The sequence below is a fragment of the Limulus polyphemus genome, unplaced genomic scaffold (assembly GCF_000517525.1).
Source record: "Limulus polyphemus unplaced genomic scaffold, Limulus_polyphemus-2.1.2 Scaffold1522, whole genome shotgun sequence".
In the NCBI taxonomy this organism is placed as follows: Eukaryota; Metazoa; Arthropoda; class Merostomata; order Xiphosura; family Limulidae; genus Limulus; species Limulus polyphemus.
Window position 1 is genome coordinate 25,541 of NW_013667132.1, and position 22,064 is coordinate 47,604.

At 32.6% G+C, this 22,064-nt stretch overlaps 1 protein-coding gene across 1 annotated transcript in view; it reads right to left on the bottom strand.

Moving 5' to 3' along the window:
* LOC111086888 (neural cell adhesion molecule 1-like) overlaps nt 1-22,064 on the bottom strand; it is a gene marked incomplete at its 3' end in the record, with an annotated part of 164,186 nt that overhangs the window by 24,374 nt on the left and 117,748 nt on the right. Inside the window, exon 2 of the mRNA XM_022391574.1 lies at nt 11,828-12,163. Within this exon, the coding sequence (XP_022247282.1) occupies nt 11,828-12,035 (208 nt within the window). The remainder of the gene's footprint in view (nt 1-11,827; nt 12,164-22,064) is intronic.

Genomic DNA, 22,064 nt, shown 5'->3' on the forward strand with positions numbered 1-22,064 from the left:
AATTATTTTATATTAACAGTAATAGATAAAGAGTTTTTAAAATATTTTAAAAATTATTTTAGATTGTTTTACTTTTATTGATCAGTTCGATATTCCTGTTCACAGCCACGAGTAATATGATTTAACTGGATGCATGTTGGCTCTCGGCCACGAGCAATATGAGTTCCGTTTATTTAACTAGATGTTAATTGGTTCTCGGCCACGAGTAATATGAATTCCGTTTATTCAACTAGATGCATGTTGGCTCTCGGCCACGAGCAATATGATTTTCGTTTATTTAACTAGATGTTAATTGGTTCTCGGCCACGAGTAATATGAGTTCCGTTTATTTAACTAGATATTAATTGGTTCTCGGCCACGAGTAATATGAATTCCGTTTATTTAACAGATGTTAATTGGCTCTCGGTCACGAGTAATATGATTTCCGTTTAGTTAACTAGATATTAATTGGTTCTCGGCCACGAGTAATATGATATCCGTTTATTTAACTAGATGTTAATTGGCTCTCGGTCACGAGTAATATGATTTCCGTTTATTTAACTAGATATTAATTGGTTCTCGGCCACGAGTAATATGAATTCCGTTTATTCAACTAGATGTATGTTGGCTTTCGGCTACGAGTAATATGATTTCCGTTTATTTAACTAGATATTAATTGGTTCTCGGCCACGAGTAATATGATATCCGTTTATTCAACTAGATGTTAATTGGTTCTCGGCCACGAGTAATATGAATTCCGTTTATTCAACTAGATGTACTGTATGTTGGCTTTCGGCTACGAGTAATATGATTGCCGTTTCTGTATGTATAGATACATATTGGCTTCTCAGCTTTTAAAGAACGCATCGGATATTCTAATTTCTAACTGTAAATGAACTTTATTCATCTTTCTTTCGAGCTGTATATAAAATTATCCATTAACATCAAATCGAGACACGTCTTTATCTATTGACCTATCAGCTTATTTTACGATTTGTACGTTATTTAGCACTTTAGTTTGGTAAAGCTATTATATTTATATATTGTTTTTTTATTCATTTCAAAATAAAACTTTCCATTAAAAATCACAAATACGTGCTTTGGTTTTCAATGATGTTTTAAACGAAGAGAATAACAAAAACATTCTTGAAACGTGAAACAAAGTAAACCAAACTGTCAGTTGAACATTTTATAGTAACCTCAGATTGAACCACCATTGTATAATTTAAAATCATACAGAAAACCATAAGATAGAAGAGTATAACACAGTAATAACGGCAAGTCTATCCCAGATACTCCATACGAGATTGACATGATCTTTGTGAAAAAAAAATTCAATATGTATTTAGTACTTTAACGTCAAAATAAAATATAGATTGAGTTCCGTTTGGGACTTTGTGAAGGATATGAGTGACGAAAGATAAAGTTATTGTTGTTTGCTGAAACGGTAAGTGCGCGTAACTACATATTTACATGTTGTATTCAGTTTTTCTACTATGATCGTGTAAAAATAAACAACTAAAAAATAATGTTTGGAGACGGCTTGAATGGGTAATGATGACAAAAACCTTGTCGAAACGTTGTACATTTGCTGTTATATTAAACTTATATTAGTTTTTCTTCATTACCCATTCAAGCCGTCTCCAGCTATTATTAGTCTCAAAGTGGGTTCCTCGTCAACGAATAAAAAAATAATGTATTTTTTAAATAACTTCATATGTAGCGCCTCCCCTAGTGGCCCAGCAGTAAGTATGAAGGCTTATAACACCAAATACTGGGTTTCGATACTCGCGTAAGTACAGCACAGATAGTCCACTATGTAGTTTTGCGCTTAATAGAAACAATTTCTGGAAGCTATGCTTCAATGAAATTAAGCACATAGCTACGCATTGGGCTATCTGTGCTCTGCCCACCACGGGTATCGAAACCCGGCTTCTAGCGTTGTAAGCCCCACTTATGTATGGGAAAGGTAAGAGAACATTAACTCTTTTCATCTGATAAACAAAAACGTTCCCACTTGTACCATAATGTATAACCTAATTATTCATAGTTCGGCTTTACGTACATATAATCGCTATGAATTATTTAGATTTTTAACTGTTTTCTAATATAAAAGGCTTTAATAATAATTCAACAATAAAGACAGATGAAAAAAATAAGAGGTGAGATAGAATTTGACACTGCTCATAGTATATGCTTATATAAGCTAAAATAGATGCATACAATGTTACACACGTACAATGTTACACAAGTGAACTTTAAAATACAATTTTCGCAGTTTTCTTGTTATTCTATTTAAATAAAAGAGAAAAGTATACAGTTATTCTGATATAATATACTTAATGTCTTTAATTCCAAAACAAATAAGACCATAATGTAGTGCATTTGTTAAAACTAAATTCTAGAAGAATCTATCGGCTAGATAAGTGTTTATTTTCTAAAGGATGTATTTATAATATGCTGGACTTGAGGTTATTTCTCTTTATTAAGCCTTTATTCTGAGAAGTTTGATCTTATCAAAGTCTATTTTCACAAATAACAAAAGTACGAGTTATGGGTAGGCTACAGTGTTGCAAATATACAAACAACTTCGCTTGACAAATACATTGGTTTAGAGTGGCATAGATTATGTGTGTTGTCTATAGGTCATTAACGCTATAAGTATGTAACACTGTTTTACAGAAAAGTCAATCTACATTACAGAAAGGTCTCGCTACTTTACAGGTACGCTACAGTAATAACACAAACGAAACTTTGCTTAATAAATACATATATAATCTCTATAGATTAATACTCGTAGGTATGTTATACTAAGAATAACTCAATCTACATTACAGAAAGGTCTCGCTACTTTACAGGTACTAACGAAAATAGTCAACAATGACAGTCATATAGCTGCCCAGTGGCAAAACGATATGTCTGCGGACTTACAACGTTAGAAACCGGATTTCGATACCCCTGGTGGGCAGAGCACAGATAGCCCACTGTGTAGCTTTGTGCTTAACTACAAACAAGAAACAAATACAAGACAGGCATATAAGATAATTGTTTTATTTCTTTGCTCTTAAAAACATTTATCGTTAGGATTCAGGTAATAGTTTTGACCTAGAAATATCAGTTCAAAATATTATAAAGTTCCTAATGCTAAATATAGTATCGACCTCATTTCGAAGGGTAAATATCACCCATATCACTAAATATTTATGGTGCTTTCTAAGAAATATTACAGAAAACCACATTTAACAAACAATTTTGTGACCACAAATATATATGTATATACAAACACATGCATTAAAATATTAGTAATAAGAAAGAAAGGCATAATGTTATCCTTTTTTCTAACTTTGATACGATCCTTTATATTTTCCTATCTTTCTTGACGTAAATCTTGCCTTGGATCAGTGAGGGTGATACAAGAGTGACGGACAAATCCCACTATTTGGTCAGATAGTGGAGTCTAAATAAAACAGTAGTCTACAGGGCGTTGAAACCTGTCTTTCTATACAAAAGAAATATCTTTTAACACATATCCGGGAAAGAAAAACTGTTATGCTATTTAATTAAGAACGTTTCGAGCAACTGTTCATCGTCAGGTATATAATGATGTGCGTTCAAGACATACCTCAGTTGTGCAGTAAGAGTGGTCCAAAATTTGGCGGTCAGTGCTGTTGATTAACTATGTGCAGATAATCATTATGTAGCTTTGCGCAAACGTTCGGAACCAAAAGAAATATATAACAACGGACAGAATCAACTGACGTAGCACAAAAACTACGTTAGATAAAACATATAGATATATATTACACTTAGATGAGAAGAATATAAGTCAAGGTTATAATTAGTTCACATTGAAATGTTTAGTATCTGGTGAGTACAAAGAATGTGTTTAAGTATCAAGTTTAGTCAAGGTTATAATTAGTTCACATTGAAATGTTTAGTTTCTGCTGAGTACAAAGAATGTGTTTAAGTATCAAGTTTTCTTCTTTGTTTGGAATTCATTGCATACGATGAGTGTTAGATTATTTTCAGTACGCTGTTTTACGCTGTATCATATCGTATAAGTCTGCTATAGTAACAGTGTTGCCTTCAAGTAATTATATTACCAACACCTCTGACTAAAGCTTTACTGTGTCAAAAGCTTTGATTGACTGAAACAACAGTATTTAACAGAACAGTGCTTGATATAAAGACAAACATAATAACACATGGCGCTCGACCTCCACTTTACCTTCCTTATACCCATGCAGTTATTTGAACTAGATGAGTTGATATTAGTGTATGCTTTGCAATGTTCTTCTGTTTATTATAGAGAGGCTAATTAAGCTTACAAAGTATCGATCTGAAGCTTTGCCGTGTTCATTATCTTAATATACAGTTTGTTATATAACGGAGTTTCGAAGCTTACATTTAACGTATTTTACATTTTACATATATAATGTTGTAAGCCTTCTATGGATGTACATTTATACACACTGACTGTTTGGTCAGTGCAACACGTGACTAGATCAGTTTGGTCAGTGTTACACGTGACTAGGATTACTATTACATAGAATAAAGTGTATTTAAAAATATAGGCTAAACAACGTTTACATTACACATTACCGAAACATGTAGTAACTTTTAAATCTTATTGTGTAATGTAAAAGTTGTTTTGCCTATATTTGTAAATAAAATTTATTGACAATGTTGCCCTATCTATATTTTATATTTTAGAATAAATTTTGTAGGAAATTAAATAAAATTTTAAGCCTTGATTTAATTTAAAGTGTGTAAAGTCATTCATAAAAACGCAAAAACATTTTCGATATCTATATAACGTATTCAAATACTTGACACACAATAACCGCAAGTTTATTTCCATAAAACATAAACAGCAGCTTTTTTCGAGAAATTAATCAGGGTTGAGAATATCCATAAATAATGAGAAATATTCCATTGTTAGTGATTTACGGTAAATCGCTGAGAAGGAATAGTGTTTATTTCTTTTGAGAAACCTGCAGCATTTTAGGCCCGTTACTCACAGGGAATAAAGATTTTGACACATAAGAACTAAAATTTTCGTTTCTTACAGAAGATGGAAAGCGAGAAACAAAAATAAAGAGGATTTCACTTACTGCAAACGTTCCATTCACCAAAACTCTCTATATGTGGCCATGATCCGCTCAAAATTAATGTCTCGGATAAGTATTTCTTATGTTCATAATTTGATTATTGGTTGGGGTGTTAACACTTAAACTTTTACTGACGTTGGTTCATCGATTAAAATATGAGTAACTTTCAACCCAACATTAGAGAATAGCTTTGTTAGTGTTATATTGCACAATTCATTTAATAGTATGATTTAATAGTTGTCGGATGGACATTTGATTCAACGTTAGGAAATATTTAGCTACCATAATCAACATTATTTTTATAAATACCAATTTATTTTATAACGTGTGCTTTATGATTTCAAAGTGAAAATAACTTTATGCCCCTTTTCAAAACATTTGTTTTCATCCCCACATGGAATTCGTGGGTGTTGAATTTCCGTCACATTCTGAGAGGGTTAACACTGTTTTATTTTGTTTTCGTTATCTTCTGCACTAGTGCCAGAAATAAGTTTATCTGTGTCAGATTTTGGCTACACAGAGCTACACAATAGCTATCTGTGTCAGATTTTGGCTCAGAGCTACACAATAGCTATCTGTGTCAGATTTTGGCTACACAGAGCTACACAATAGCTATCTGTGTCAGATTTGGGCTACACAGAGCTACACAATAGCTATCTGTGTCAGATTTTGGCTCAGAGGTACACAATAGCTATCTGCGCGTAGTCGTACTTAATCTTGAGTTGCGATATTAGAGTAAACATAACCCACCAACAACTTTTGGGCTACTCTTGTCTGAAAGAATAGTAAGATTTGATCGTCACTCTCATAACACCCTCAAGACTCCAAAGTATGAAACGCGTTTATTGTTACATTAGTTGATAACTAGGCCTTGCCCGGACAAAAGAAGAAATACTTCTCTATTTGTTACTATGACAACTAATTTGTTGTTAAATTGCGTTTACGATAAATGTAATAAACAAGTTAAAAATATTTTCACTTTAAATATATATTTTAACGGGTGTCTTTATTCTATCATTGTTTTGCTGAAATATTTATTTTTCACCATTAATCTGCCCTGCCATGTAAAAATAATACCAGATTTTCATGTTACAAAATTGGACCTAATCATACCATCAAATAATGTTCTATTTATCATTGACCGGCGCTACTTTCTTTATTTACCTATAAGAATAAAAGATAGTAGTTCCACTGAAAACAATTGAAAATTTAAAGTTAGATTTTCCCTGATACATTAGTTTCCGTGTTTTTGTAGAAACAAGAGACGCGATTAAGGAGCTTTCGATTTAACTGCAGGCTTTGTTTCTGAGTTACTTCTAACTTCTCGAGTTCGACTTCTTGATGTATTGTTTGTTTCTTTTCTTTTTTGATTTTTTATGGAGAGATTATTGAAGCAGACCAAGAAAAGGTGCTAAAAAGAAATAAATGTAGGATTAGATATGTGGCTTATTGTTTCACAGCTTCCTGTGTTCCAGATTATGAAACGGTATGTTTGATATAACATGGCATATCTATTTTTATTTATATCATGTTCAGTTTCTGAGCCTAATTACTGAATAACATCGATGAGATATTTTTAATTGCAACGATTTACTTTTAAATAACCTTCTCAGAAGTTATGATTTTTTTGGAAAATAAGATAAAATAATAACAACTTCTGATCAGAGTAAGCTATGTATTTACAGCGACACAAATAATCAACCTGGCCATCATTATAGCTAATTAAGTGTACTTTTTTATGTTTTTACTTACAAAGATTAGAATGCATTGTTTCATCGGTTGAGTATCCTCGATGTTTAGGATATTTTAGGCCATAAACCCAATAACACCTCACGAGATTCGTCCAGTTTAGGAGACTTAGGATAGTCCTAAATACAGATTCTAAGTTAAAAATGCAAAACAATAGTTATAATAAAAGTATAATAATTAACAATAAATCAAATTTAAAAGTTACGGTATTCGATAGACTAACTAGTAGAACCAATATTCTTAATAAAAACAACAACAACAATATTGTACACTTTGCTTATGGAACACACAAATACTAGGTGTCTTGAACCACCGTCTTAAAGTATATGTCTTTGGAGATTAAATATATAGTTTAGAACACAATTATATAAAGCTTTAAAGATGGAAATGAAATAGCAGGGATGCATAAAAAATTTTACGGAGCTCAGTTGAAGTATTATTCTAAATCTCTGCATGCTGAATTCTAATGAAGTTTGTGGACAGAATATTCTTCGTGATTGTCGCTTCTCATGAATTTGTTGTTGCATGTGAAAGCTTTGAAAACATTGTTTAACAACAAAACAACAGTTTCTCGATTTGTCAAAGTATAAAACAGTTATAATTTGTTTTTCACATTGACAAAGCACAGAGGAAAACGTTAGGTAGCTTCAGCTAAAGTTGAGCAGTATTACAACCCTTTCACTTAAAAAAACGTAACTGGGTTAAAAATCTGTATTTGACATTATAGACACCTTTTTACGTCCTATTAATGAATAATAATAATTTAGTACTAGTATTAAAATACTGTTTTATTCCGTGTTTTAGATTTGTGACTTAAATACAAAACACGATAACTTTAGCCGTTTCTGTAAGTGAGAGAGGAAGTGGTGAAAACTTTTGTTTTTGTTGTTGATCTTAAATTTCATGCAAAGCTACTTATCTCATTATCTTCGCCGTCCCAACTTTTGAAGTGATAGAGTAGAGGAAAGTAAACACCACCCTCTGCCAACTCTTCGGCTACTCTATATCAACGAATAGTAGAATTAACCGTACGTTATAATATCTCTTCAGAAAGCACGTTTGGCGAAGGGTTTCATTCCTGCGACCCACAAATTGCAAGTCGAATGCCCTGACCACCAATCCATGTAGAGAAGATTAAAAAATAAAAATACAGTGAAAGTGTTAATCTGGTCTTAGTTTAATGACAAACAGTTTTTCTCCTGTAATATATTAACACTCAATAATATAACATAAGAATAAAAAACGACTCACAACCACGAATTATGTTTTTTACAATGGAGTTTCTCTGTGTGATATTAGAAAAGATGTTTCCACCCTACCTTAATGTATTCGAACTCCTTGTCCAACGAGATTATGAAAATCAAAATGTTATCGGTTAAGTCAAAGAATTAACCTACTATATTCTTCTAATATAGCACTTTTAACTAATTAAGCTATCTATTAACCGTTACTTACTACTTGTAGATAGCTACACAATGGGCTATCTGCCCACCACGGGTACAGAAACCCGGTTTCTAGCGTCGTAAGTCCACAAACATGCCGCTGTGCCACTGGGGAGGGCGAAAAATTAATGTGCTAAAGATAAGAGAATAGCAGTTTGGGTGATGAAATTTGAACTAATGTGACCAAAAAAATCTAAATGGTTTTAATTCAAAAAATCAAATAGCTGAAAAAAGTAAATTAAAGTCTCAAGTGGGCAAATGTAAAAATCAGAGAAGAGGGAAGACTCAAGAAAATAGTTAATACATTTTAATTAAAAAAGTCCAGAGTTAAGCTTCTAATTAGAGATATATTCAACTTATAAACAACTATTTTAGTATCTATCGGGTGTAACGTTGAAGTTCTAGCAATAAACAGCTGCCTACAACCTCAAACTTTAGAACTTAGCATGTTTTTCTTACTTGAATCAGGGCAAGATAACACTTTTTAGTCTGACTGAGATTTTTTTATAAAAGTTCTTACCTGAAAAAATATATTAAGGATGCTAGAGTCAATGCAATCACTAACGTAGATTAAGAGAATTTGATGTAGGAGAGTTACTGACACTCCAAAATTAGTCATTGACGACTTGAAGTAGATATCACTAAAGCTAAAGCTATAAATTGATTAATCGGAAACATAAGTACTTTTGATGAATTATTTTCATTGTTGTTATATATATTATATATATTTTCGTCGTTGTTGTTTGTTATTAAGCACAAAGCTACACAAAGGGTTACCTGTGCTCCACCCACCACGGTATCAAAACCCGATTTCTAGCGGTATAAGTCCGCAGACATACCGCTATGCCACTGGGGTACTACATATTTTATATTATTAAACAATCAGTATATATATGTAACTGTAACTTTCGCATTATAGTGTTTCAAAGTGAAAAACCGCACTTTAATATAAAAGAAATATTCCCCCAAAATTGAAAATATTTAGGTTTGATAAAACTTGTCAAATAAATAACTTTCGAAGTACTTTGATTGAAACTGTTCATTGCAAAATCTACAAATGTGATATCTGCAATGAAGAGCAAGATGCAATGTTTTAGTACCTGTTTTGCGATATCTATCTTTCGATATATGTAATAATTATAGATCACCACCAAATATGAATAATAATAATATAAGTATTCCCAAACATCACAGCCCACGCTATGACAATTCACAAACTGTATAGTTTCATAATGTTCTATGAACATTCACAACAACTTGGCTTAGATGTATAGCTTAACAATGTTCCTGTTACCATTCACAATCGTTTGATCTAACTATCGACGTAGTTTTTCTACACACATTCACAAAAATAGCTTCATTTTAGGCCCAAGAAAATAGAATAGATGGCATACATGGGAACGTTTTTAATCAGCTGTTCCAATGTCCTTTCTTGGAAAAAGAATCCTACCTAAAGTCCTTAACGAAAGTCAATAGAAGTTCCCAAACCAGAACGTAAAATTGCAGCTTTGATTTAATTCTAAAGAGTGAATTATTTTGCATATATTAAGTAATTTATTCAGAGTACTTGAAAAAGAATATTCCCCTATAATTATAAAATACATATTCTAATACTAAATAATTCTAAACTTTGGTGAACTTTTCTTACATTTGTTTATGGAATTCTCTTTACTATCAACTCGTTTCTACCGTATATATTTAATCAATTTCCTCACGGTAACTCACCAATATTAAGAATATCACACCCATACATAACTTTATTGAAGCCGTTTGACGCTTTTCAGTGCGCAACAGCACAATGCTAATATTACGTATAAGCGCCGAATTTGTAAAAATGTACTTGAGTTGAAAGATTCCTTATAGAATAATAATTTTAAGTAATGTAATTGTAAGTTAAAACATTTCAGAGGCAAATGGAGTCTCTGACAATGACACTAAGAGTAAAATAAAATCAGAATTAAGATAATGTTATGCATTGAAAATAAATGATCCCTTGAGAAAACCCTTAGAGAACCTTAAAGAAAAATATTTCATGAAAATTGATCAGTGTTTTTAGGGAAAATATCTTAAAACTTATATATGAATAAGTTTACATACGCAAAAAAAACACTTCGAGAACGGCACCTAAATAAAAAGATTGAAAATTAATCAGCATGTATTCCCTAACACACCGTGAAAGTCAATCAATAACTATTCTCAAACATAAAATGAAAATTAATCATCAACTGTTCTCAAATATAACATGAAAATCGATCAACAACTATTCCCAAGCACAACAATAAATTTAATCAACAACTATTCTCAAACACATAATGGAAATCAATTAGCATCTACATCTAAACACACAACTATATCTAAACACAACACAAAAATCAATCAGCAGCTATTTCTAAACACACAAGGAAAGTCAATTTACAACTATATCCAAACACAACATAAAAATCAATCAGCAGCTGCTCCCAAACAGAGCGTGAAGATCAGTCAGCAACTATATCCAAGCACAACATGAAAATCAATTAGTAACGATTCTCAAACACAGGATAAATATTCCCAAACATAACATGAAAATCATCCGAAAGTTAATGAATGAAGATAAGTTTGATAACGCTGTTCAAAAAAAGAATAAAAAACCAAATTGTTTGTTTCCTTGATATCTAGGTCAAAAATGTGTTTAGAAAATGTAAATATCTTTATTAGTACATAAAGTATAACTATTCACAGATCACCAGATTAGGTGAGCTACTGTTAGAATAAAACACACATAAGTTCATACATTGTAACAACATAAGAATACAGGTCATGGGTTATAGTGATCATAGACATTATGGTTCTGATATCGAGATATCATACAAACATATGACACTATTTACTTGTGTCTGGTATCTTCTTTTGTAATAATTGGTGTCCTCCCTATTTTGTTAGTATTGTTTTTTCAAATAATTTTCGTACAAAGTTAAAATGATGTTGTCATATACAAAAGAACTTTGCAGTAACATGGGACTATGTCTAATGTTAATAAAATATATGCCAATTTATTGAAGAAAATGTTGAAATTTGATTGGGAAGTATTTTGATATGAAACTTCAGTTTGACTTCCATACAGGGTATCACAAAACAAATACTTCTATTTCATAGCAACGCTACTAAGGTTATCTGTCGCTCTGCCCATTTAAAAGGCATTCAGCAGCACCCTACCACGTACCATCCATAATAAAGGATTGACTGTCTCTCTTATAACGCCTTAACCTGTGGGTGAATGTGTTGTGGTATCGCACAGGATCGCCAGCTCAGAAATCTAGAGGTCTACCACTGGACCATCTCGCACCATTTCAAAACAAAAAAAGTTCTATTTTTATTCACCGAATGCGTTCTTTTTTAAGTACTTCAGGCCATTGAACAAAGTTTCACTTAAAAATTCGAACAGAAAAATCTGTTTCAACTAGGGAAAAAAACATTCAGTTTATCTTTACTTCGTCTTGTATTCGACCACTTCAAAATATTTCAAATTCACTCATATAATTGAAAATAAATATAAACTAAACCCACCTACAACCTGTAACTTGATAACAGTGTTGATACTACGACCCCGATGGTAGTCTACTCTACACCGATAGGTTCCTCCATCATCCTTCCGTACAGGTTCAATCTGTAGGAAGGCTGGCCTGTTGATCATGTGAAAGTGAGAGCGATATTCCAGCTGTGGGGCTGACATTTGATGAGCTTCTTTCAGGCTTCCTCTTCGAGCGTCCAGCATGTAGATAGGTTGTGTTGATTCATCTTTATACCACAATACCAGGGCCACTGAGTCGTTCAAAGCAGGCGAGGAAATATCGCACGGGAGAGCCACTCGTCCTTGTTCAACAGCCGTATAAACAATGGATGCTGAGAAGGATGAGAGGAGGCCAGATTTATCATCGGCATTGAAAAGAAATAACATTATTTTTACAAGTAACTTAAAGGTGTGGGTTATTTAATACAAAATATGCATTACAAGCATTGGGACGATAAAATCAATCTTCTTGTTTGTGCCTCCGTTCTGCTGATGAAGAACTTTGATATCTAATCTTATCTTTACGATGTCATTAAAAATATATTACCCAAATCTTTAGTAAATTAAACCAAATCGCTAAATTTATGTGACATTCTTTCAAAAATTGAATACTATATGAAAATTTAGAATATTTTTTATTTGTACCCTTATTAATATAATCAAGCAGTAGTTTGATGTATAATTTTAGTTTTCAATGTATATTTAGCTACCGGTGACAATATATATTTACTTACAAGGTGCTCATAAGTCTACATTTACAAGTGTAATCAATTTTTAAATAAAAAATTAGAAAGTAGGAATGTGAGTATCAAAAAGTTAGAAACCAAGATAGGAATGGGCAGGAATAACATTACAACACTTGCTGAATTTGGAAAAGGGGCAACCTCAAAGTGGGCGTGACCATCGTTCTGGAAATTCCTACTTCCTGTGCATTTTGTAATTTGGTAATTGTTCAAACTAACTGAAAGGTGTATGTAGCTAAATTTCTCTGTTGTAATTTTTTTTCAGCAACCAAGTACAGATACATGTATGTTATCAAATTACGATACCATAACGAAATACATGACATCACAAGAGGGTATTTGATGTCGGAAATGAGTTAGAAAGCTTCAATAGTCAAACTTTGCTTATGAGAGACATTATACCTATCTGACTGGTGAGGGGTGGGCCACAATAATAATAATATCAAAACCACTTATTTTTGAAACATTTAACTTATTGAATATTTAGAAAGGATTAGCTACTGATAAAACTCAATTCATGTCTATAATTTGATGAAAGTTCAAAGTAAAACATGAAGTAGGAGTGGGCAGAAAGATGGCCACACACACTTTGAGGTTGCACTATCAAAAACCACTAACTGTGGTAACGTTATTCCGCCCATTTCTATCTTCTTTTCTTACTTTTTGGTGCTCCCATTCTTACTTTCTAATTTTTTATTTAATTTTTTTGTTTACAATTGTCTCACAGCTTTTTTTTGCTGTTGTATCTCGAGAGTGACAGTGCTTTATGCCTATCTTTCTTGAAACTTTTCTTGGTGCTAAGTCTCGAGAGCGATTAAGCTCTAGGCCTATCCTTCTCGTAGCTTTTCTTGGTGCTAAGTGTCGAGAGTGATTAGGCTCTAGGCTACTTTCTAATTTTTTATTTAATTTTTTGTTTACAATTGTCTCACAACTTTTTTTTTGCTGTTGTGTCTCGAGAGTGATCGAGCTCCAGGCCTATCCTTCTCGTAGCTTTTTTTGGTGCAAAGTCCCGAGAGTGACTAGGCTCTAGGCTTACTTTTCTAGTAGCTTTTCATAGAGCTATCTCTCGATATCTTCTGGATTTTACTAATATCTTTGCTATAGTTTTACTTCCATCTAACCAGGGTGGCAGGTTTTCTTTTGGCTGGATTTCACATATTAAGCATCACTGTTTCTAACCTTATCTCTATTCTTGAAGTAATGCTCCCCCTCACTGGGACAAAAACTTTTCAACATCATCAACATAACATTTTCTTATTTTCTCACATTTTGTTTCCTTGAAAAACATATTTTAAAAATCACAGTCTCAGGTACAACTTTAGATGTCAATAGGTAACACTTAGTTTGAAAACAATGCAAAAGTAAATTATACAACTTATTATTTATGTTTTTGGTCCAGAGCACTGCTATGATATATACATATATATATATAGAGAGAGAGAGACAGAGAGAAAGCTGCTTTGTCCAACACAAAAACCTCTAGTCAGATGTATAGAACTGAAAACGTCCCTTTCAAGAGTTAGATCATATTTAGAACCTAGATCTAGAGAATCTACGTAGTCCACTTTTTTATCTATCTCATACAGCTGTAGGCTGATCACGTAACGCGTGCACATAATCAATCGTGTACCCCCACGTGATATGAGGGTGGGTTGTTACTTGGCAACTCACAGAGCGTGCTCATAATCATAGAATATGGCTACCAGTGTATTGTTAGGTCGTTAGTAATGTTGCGAAATGGTTATTGTTATTACTTGTTGTTACCAAGGTAATAAGTAAAACTAAGAAAAACGCTTTTAGCCAAGGTAGCGTAATCCATTCATTTGCATTTAGGTTTGCATAAAGTGAAGGCCTTTCGAACAATGTTACTCATCAGTCAGATTGACAAATTTGTGGTTTTGTGAAATTTTTGTTTTTACTCTACCGACTTTCTCAAGTGCTTTGGTGGTTTGTTACTCTGCAGATGGTTTTTGTTTACTACTCAACAGTGTGTGTAAAGTGTTTATAAAATTTTATTTACATGCTGTTTGCTTTGTGTTTGAGATTTTACTGCACATCGGGCCTATAAAATATAAAGATAATCATAAACCTTGTTTAAAATTTGGCGGATCTAGCAGTGCATTGCATTGCAATGATACATATATAGTATCATATAACAGTTTAAAAATTGATCTACGGAAGGAAAGAACTCACAGATAGCGAGAGTAAAATGACAATAAATGCCTTTCTTCGAGTGATATAAATAACATGTGGTTAATAATGATATTCATGTGTATCGTATCAGGTACAAAAGAGGAGCCCCCCCCCCAGTGGCACAGCGGTATGTCTGCGGACTTAAACATTAGAAACCTGGTTTCGATACCCGTGGTGGGGAGAGCACAGATAGCTCATTGAGTAGCTTTATGCATAATTACAATCACACGCACAAATGAGGATATGTAGGCGTGGCTATATATGTACAATTATACTTATACATCAAACGATTTTGTGTATTCATGTCAGTAAGTCGTCAGTTAAGTATTCAAAACGACATTCTATTCCACTGCATGATTCATAAGTATGTATACATAAAGTATATGCTAATTGCTGAACGCATAGTAAAGTGTTTACAATTGAGTCATGATAATCATCCTGCCATGCATTCCATTTATAGGTACAACATTACATTTGCAACTGATTATATATATATATAGCACTGGTAACTAAACGTCACAGCTCAAATAAATAACCCATTAAATTGTTCAAACCTATGTTAGGCAAATAGTATGAATTGAATGCATACAGATGGTATTATTCTGACTGCTTTTTTTTATTACTCTATAAGATTATTTGTTGGTTACTTTATATGATTATGTGGCATAAAAATATAAATGCAGATGATCCAAAACATTTGTATATAATAGTGATTTATTCTTCATTTTCCTTAAAAGCTTTTAAACTTATACAAAATGTACTCGGAGCGTAGGAAACAAATATTACGCTTGAGTCTTCTATAAATACGCATGGACACATGTAATTATCCAAATGCTTAGTAATATATACGTTGTGTTTAAAAAAGCACTTTCGTATTTGAAATTAAAGCTATGTCTGTATAAAGAAATGTTATTCAAATCGAAATAATCAAATGAATCAAATAATAAACCTAGAAAATATTTCAAAAATATATTGTACATTGTCTTGGTTGATAAATAATGTTAAGTTTGCAAACTAAAGGTTAGTGATCAGACTAATTTTAACCCAATCAAAAGAAGTTTTATACAAATATCTAAGTTACTCAGGAAACAAAAAAGTACAATTTCCTCATAGACTACCTAGGTGCAGATAAATAGTATTTCTAATGTGGAATACAACATTGTTTAAAATTACCTACATTGGTGCGTAGGCAATTTTTCACTTATGAAGAATTTTTTGGGGCTAAACCCCGCTGCCCCTTCTAGGTTTAGAAAAAACGTTCGGCGGCTATGATTAATAGTAAGAACATTTAAAAATTCACATCGGACATGTCATTTGAGGGTAATATATGTTATTAAATGTGGTATTAGTATCTTAAAAACGGTATAAAAGACCTTAAAGATTAATATCTTCGTGAGTGTATATATATATATACTGTCTTTCACTTAACGTCATCACATTTTATTCCTTTTGTTTTTGTCTTTGGGAAAACACCTGGTGTTCGCGTAGATTTGAAAAAATTCAAAGTTGACACTTTTTCAACGATGCTTCATTAGCCTTTTTTCTCTTCTTTTTATCTCAAAAAATTAACCATTTCGAGAAAGAAATCACATTTGTCTGAAAATGAGTTATAAGAAGAAATGTATATTAATTAATCGTATTTCATAACATATACAGTGTTATAAACAGATGTACATCTTTTGTGTCGTTTTAAGTATTTATATTCTGTATTTTGCTTCATTAGTATGGAGAAAAGTATATAAATAAAGTATCATACTCCTATGTATATACTACATAATTCAATTACCGACGTTGATTCAACTTTAACTGATTTCAAACGTGTATTTCATCAAAATAATGTTCCTAATTACCTAATTAAAAACGTTACTTGAAAAAGTTAATTTAGTGTGTTTTTCTAAGATGTAAGGATGTTTAGAGAAAGTATTATCATAATAAAAAGTGCAATAATCTGAAATGAGTAATTATTTTGAAGAGTGTTGTTTTCTACGCAATACAACACACAAATATATATATTCATTTTAAGGTTAAATCAAATGATGAGCTTGTGACATGATTAAAAAATAACAATAGTTCTCTGTATTCTCAGTTCGATTGGGTTTCGGCAGTTTCTTTTACAGTTACTGGTTTCTATAAACATACAAAATAATCAAGTTTGTAGTATAGTACGTTTAACATATCTTTCTTTACTGATATTATGCGAATTTCTAGTAAGAAGAGCATATTAACAGTGCTAGTAAGTTCGACATAGTCTGAAAGAAAGACTAAGTTTTGGTCAAAATGTTATTTATATCAGTCGATAACGTTTCGCCTGAAACTTTGTGTTCTGCATGTCCATCCGAACTACTGTGTTTTGATAATGACAGAGAGTGCGGACCACATGGTGTGCGGTTCAGATGCTGTTTTATTACTCTTATTGAAAACTCGTAGATGGAAAATAAAGAAAGGTTGGTTAGAATTAACATCAGCGTTATTGTGATGTAATTTCATACAAATAATAGTTTTATACATCATCTTCGCCGTTCTAAAATGTTCATTTTGTTTCCCAGCGTACTGTTGCTTATAATACAATCAGTGTTTCTAACTGAAAGCTCAGTATATTTAAACTCTTATCGGTCCATGTATATGAAAAGAGACAAATGTAGTTTTTTCTCAATGGACATACTGAATAATGCAAAATTGTGCACACGGCAAACCTCTACTGGTACATTTACAGTGCACATAACGAGAACGTGATCATACAAGTAATGTTGTAATTTTGTTTAGTCAATATTTCTATAAGCTATAAGTATTGTCAGTTGCTAAAGAAAAAGCAGGAAAACAAGCAGACGGAAGGTAAAAAAATTAACATCTATGGAAAATGTCGTCTCCCGACTCTTTAAAACCTAATAATGTGTTTTAAGATGGTCAGCTAACGCCGTTTCGTTTCTTTACACAACCTGCATCATGAAAAGGTGAAATTCATCAAATATCTCATAAATCCACAAATCATTCTTTTAAGAACTGATTATTATATATCTTTGTTTGTTTGTTTGAAGTTAAGCACAAAGCTACAAAATGGGCTATCTGTGCACTGCCCACCAGGGGTGTCGAAACCCGGTTTCTAGCGTCGTAAGTCCACGTACATACCGCTCTGCTACTGGGGGGGGGGTATTATATATCTACAATCAGACAAAAAATGTTATTGTTTTACACACCAATATGAATAAAACGGAATTATGTGTTGAACTTTTTTCACTGTTATCCTTTTCTTCCTCTACTTTAAATGAGCTTAAAAAGGTGAAAGAGAAACAAAAATGTCTGGAATGGTAAAAAAAATGCAACTTAAACATCAGTCTGTATATTAGGCATTATACGTTGTGATTCCAAATAGTGAGAATAAAAGAACTATCTGGTGCCATAGATGGGAGTGATTACAAATTATATAAATCCAGTTCAAAATGAATATTTCATATCCTGCCACTGTAAGCAGAGTAGTACAAACATATGTGTGTCAGAAAGTGGTAATGGGATATGATAAGTAAGAAAAATGTACTGATGGTTGTAAGTATATTTATGGTATCTGCCAAAAGGTGACAGTAGGAGATATAGGTGGATATAAGGAACTAATATATATATATATATATTTGGTTTGGGGTATATAGGTAGATATAATGAACTAATATATATATATATATTTGGTTTGGGGTATATAGGTAGATATAATGAACTAATATATATATATATATTTGGTTTGGGGTACCTGCCACAATGCGGCACTAATAGTTGAAATAAGATACTGATGATGAGTACACTGAAAAGGACGGCAACTGTCCATTTCACAAGTGAAGACGAAAGATTTTCAAAAGGCAGTCCTCTACACTTGTGTTTTTCAACGACAGACAGCTACCGTCTATTCCAGTGTACTCATCATGAATATTCTGCCTAAACAACCTATCAAGGATACTGATGGTTGTTGACTTTGTTTGAAGTACAGAAGCTCGGGTCAGCTTTGCAAGCTGTTATCGTAAGTATGGTAGTACTTATAGTAGGAATGGACCAGATGTGCGGTATGTGCAATACAAACTAAAATATCAAAGAAACTGCAAACAGCATGTAAACAAAACTTTATAAACACTTTACACACAGATGTGCAGTATGTGCAATACAAACTAAAATCTCAAACACAAAGCAAACAGCATGTAAATAAAATTTTATAAACACTTTACACACACACACTGTTGAGTAGTAAACAAAAACCAACTGCAGAGTAACAAGCCACCAAAGCACTTGAGAAAGTCGGTAGAGTAAAAACAAAAATTTCACAAAACCACAAATTGGTCAATCTGACTGATGAGTAACAATGTTCGAAAGGCCTTCACTTTATGCAAATCTAAATGCAAATGACTGGATTACGCTACCTTGGCTAAAAGCGTTTTTCTTAGTTTTACTTATTACCTTGGTAACAACAAGTAATAACAATAACCATTTTGCAACATTACTAACGACCTAACAATACACTGGTAGCCATATTCTATGATTATGAGCACGCTCTGTGAGTTGCCAAGTAACAACCCACCCTCATATCACGATTGATTATGTGCACGCGTTACGTGATCAGCCTACAGCTGTATGAGATAGATAAAAAAAGTGGACTACGTAGATTCTCTAGATCTAGGTTCTAAATATGATCTAACTCTTGAAAGGGACGTTTTCAGTTCTATACATCTGACTATAGGTTTTGTGTTGGACAAAGCAACTATTCCTTTCAGTTTTAGAAATCTGTTTTATCCACTTCTAATTCTACAGACATTGAAGATCCTGCCTTGCACAGAGATGCAAAGTAGCACACACTAAAGAAGCTGAAAGTATACACCAATCAGTGTTTGCAGCTGCTGTTGAATCAGTTTCTGTGAGATATCCTACAGATGATTTGCATAGACTAGCAGTGATCGAGAAATCTCTATGCAAGCAATCTGCAACTGATATTGATGAAATGTAAGACATTTAACAAGATGACCTGGTGCCGTTAAAATCAAAGGATTGTGTGAAATATGATATTGAACAATTGTACAGTGTCATCGTCAAGAACATTCCAGATTCATCAAAGATTTCTGTATATTAATTTTGTGAAGCAATGCGCAAAAATCCTGTGCTTAAGGACGTTTGTATATCAGTTTTCACACTGCTCAAATTCTGTATGGTGGCTGTAGTGACTACATGTACTGCTGAAACAGAGTTTGCTGTTGGAACCAGTACCGGAACTGGTTTATAGTATACGTATGTTGAGAATATTATCTATTATTACATGTCTCATCTTTGGAGTTTTGACCAAACGCCTCTTCTAGTATTTCGTCTTCGCTTTTCACAGAATTATAAATATTTGATGTGGTAGTTTTAAGTTCATACTTCAGGCGATAAGCGAATGTCACCGTGAAAATCGGCAATAGCATGAAATATGGCAAACTGGTGAACCCCATGCACTAGAAGAAAACGTGAATGTATCTACGTGACTGATTGCACGTTAGGTAGGTGAGTTCGTGATTATCCCTTAGCATGCGGGCAGGTCAAACTGCGTATGTTACGAAGTTTTAGTGAGTTACATTCAAAATTTAATTAAAGTACTTAATTTGTCTGGTATACGAACAAACCTGACATCAAACAATAAATAATAAATCAAATTTTAATATTATGTAAGTTTTAAGTTTTAATTGTATAAGGAAATATTTAAAAACAACCTCAAATTCTCCTAGTGTTAGAATTTGAATATTTGTTCTTGAGCCGTTTACTCTTAAAATATTCTCTATAATTATGTCATCGATATTTTGAAGCTATATTTTTATATTCTTCAATCTTATGGAGTAAAAGAGCAATGAATGAAAATTCAGAAACCAGTTTCCACGACTACATCTGACATGGTCTAATTTATAATTTGCTCCCATGAAATTTATAACCAATATAAAGCCTAGATTTCAACTGATTCATTGTCACAGTCACCGTACCATGTGGGCTTACAGATAATTGAGAATTTGGTTTGATGTGAAAAGTGTTTTCTTACGGGAACACACTGGGAAGAATAATTGAATTTTGAACTGCTCAAGTCACATGATTAGATATGGTCGAGTATCGTTACCGGTAACCTGGTACCGCCAGTACTATTGCAAACCCTGTGCTGAAAGATTGTCCTAAAGAAGCTGAAAAGCTACTTGCGCCCCACCATCTTGCTCATATCTATATTCTGAAGAACGATATGGATGAATTGGATCTGCCAAAAGGTATTAACGAGTTTATTAGTGGCAGTATAACTCGTCCAAAAATGTCTTCTTCAATAAAGTTTTCTATGTATAAAATATTTGTTTAGTTGATCTCCCAATTTGGGCAGCATGTCTAGCAGATTTTCAGGTTCCTTGTCCCCCTCCCCAGAGTTCGGCGGATATGTGATCTTTTCGTATGTTTTTCTAAACAATATCGTATATATATATATATATATATATATTGCAAAAATATATTTACGATAATACATAGCATTGTAGAAAAATAATGAAATGGCCTCATCATGAAACACCATAGTGATATTTTCAACTTAAACAACTGATAGAAAATACTTAGTAAGGGAACTTGGAAATATTAGCTCTAACAGAACGTCTCATAATTTTGGTTTCGTATAATTTAAATGAACTGCAAAAATAAATAATAGTTGATAAATATTTTGCATTTAAAAACAGGGGAACTAGTTAATATAACTTATTTTTTAGTATTATATTTTTTCAAGGGTGAATCTTAAGCGTAACTGATAAAAAGACTATGAAAGGTAAGAGACATGGAGTTAGCAGGTAAGACCAATGGAGTTAGCTGCTAACATGAACATCTCCCTATTCTCACATTTTAACATACTGAAGTTTTATTTCAATTTAGTAATACTTCTATATTCTAACCCTCTCACATTTTGAAAGAAAATTTAAAATAAATACCACCTGCTATCGTATGTTTCAGGAAAAAAATCAAAATTACCGCCGTGACAGAAGTTATAATATAATATTTTTAGACCTCAAAAATAGTTATTCATTTTTATAGTAATATAAGATTCAACTTCTGTATTTGGATCTTATGAGGAAAAATTGAAGTTTCAAAGTCAAGATAAATCATACATTTAACTGTGGCTGATAAATGTCAACTTGTCCCCTAACCAGTTAGTTTTTAAAAACATTTTAAAAACAAAGCTATACAATTGAATATTTGTACTACTACGGGTATCAAACCTCGAATTTTAGCGACACAAACCCTCAAACCTAATGCTGAGACACAGGGACGAATATGGCAG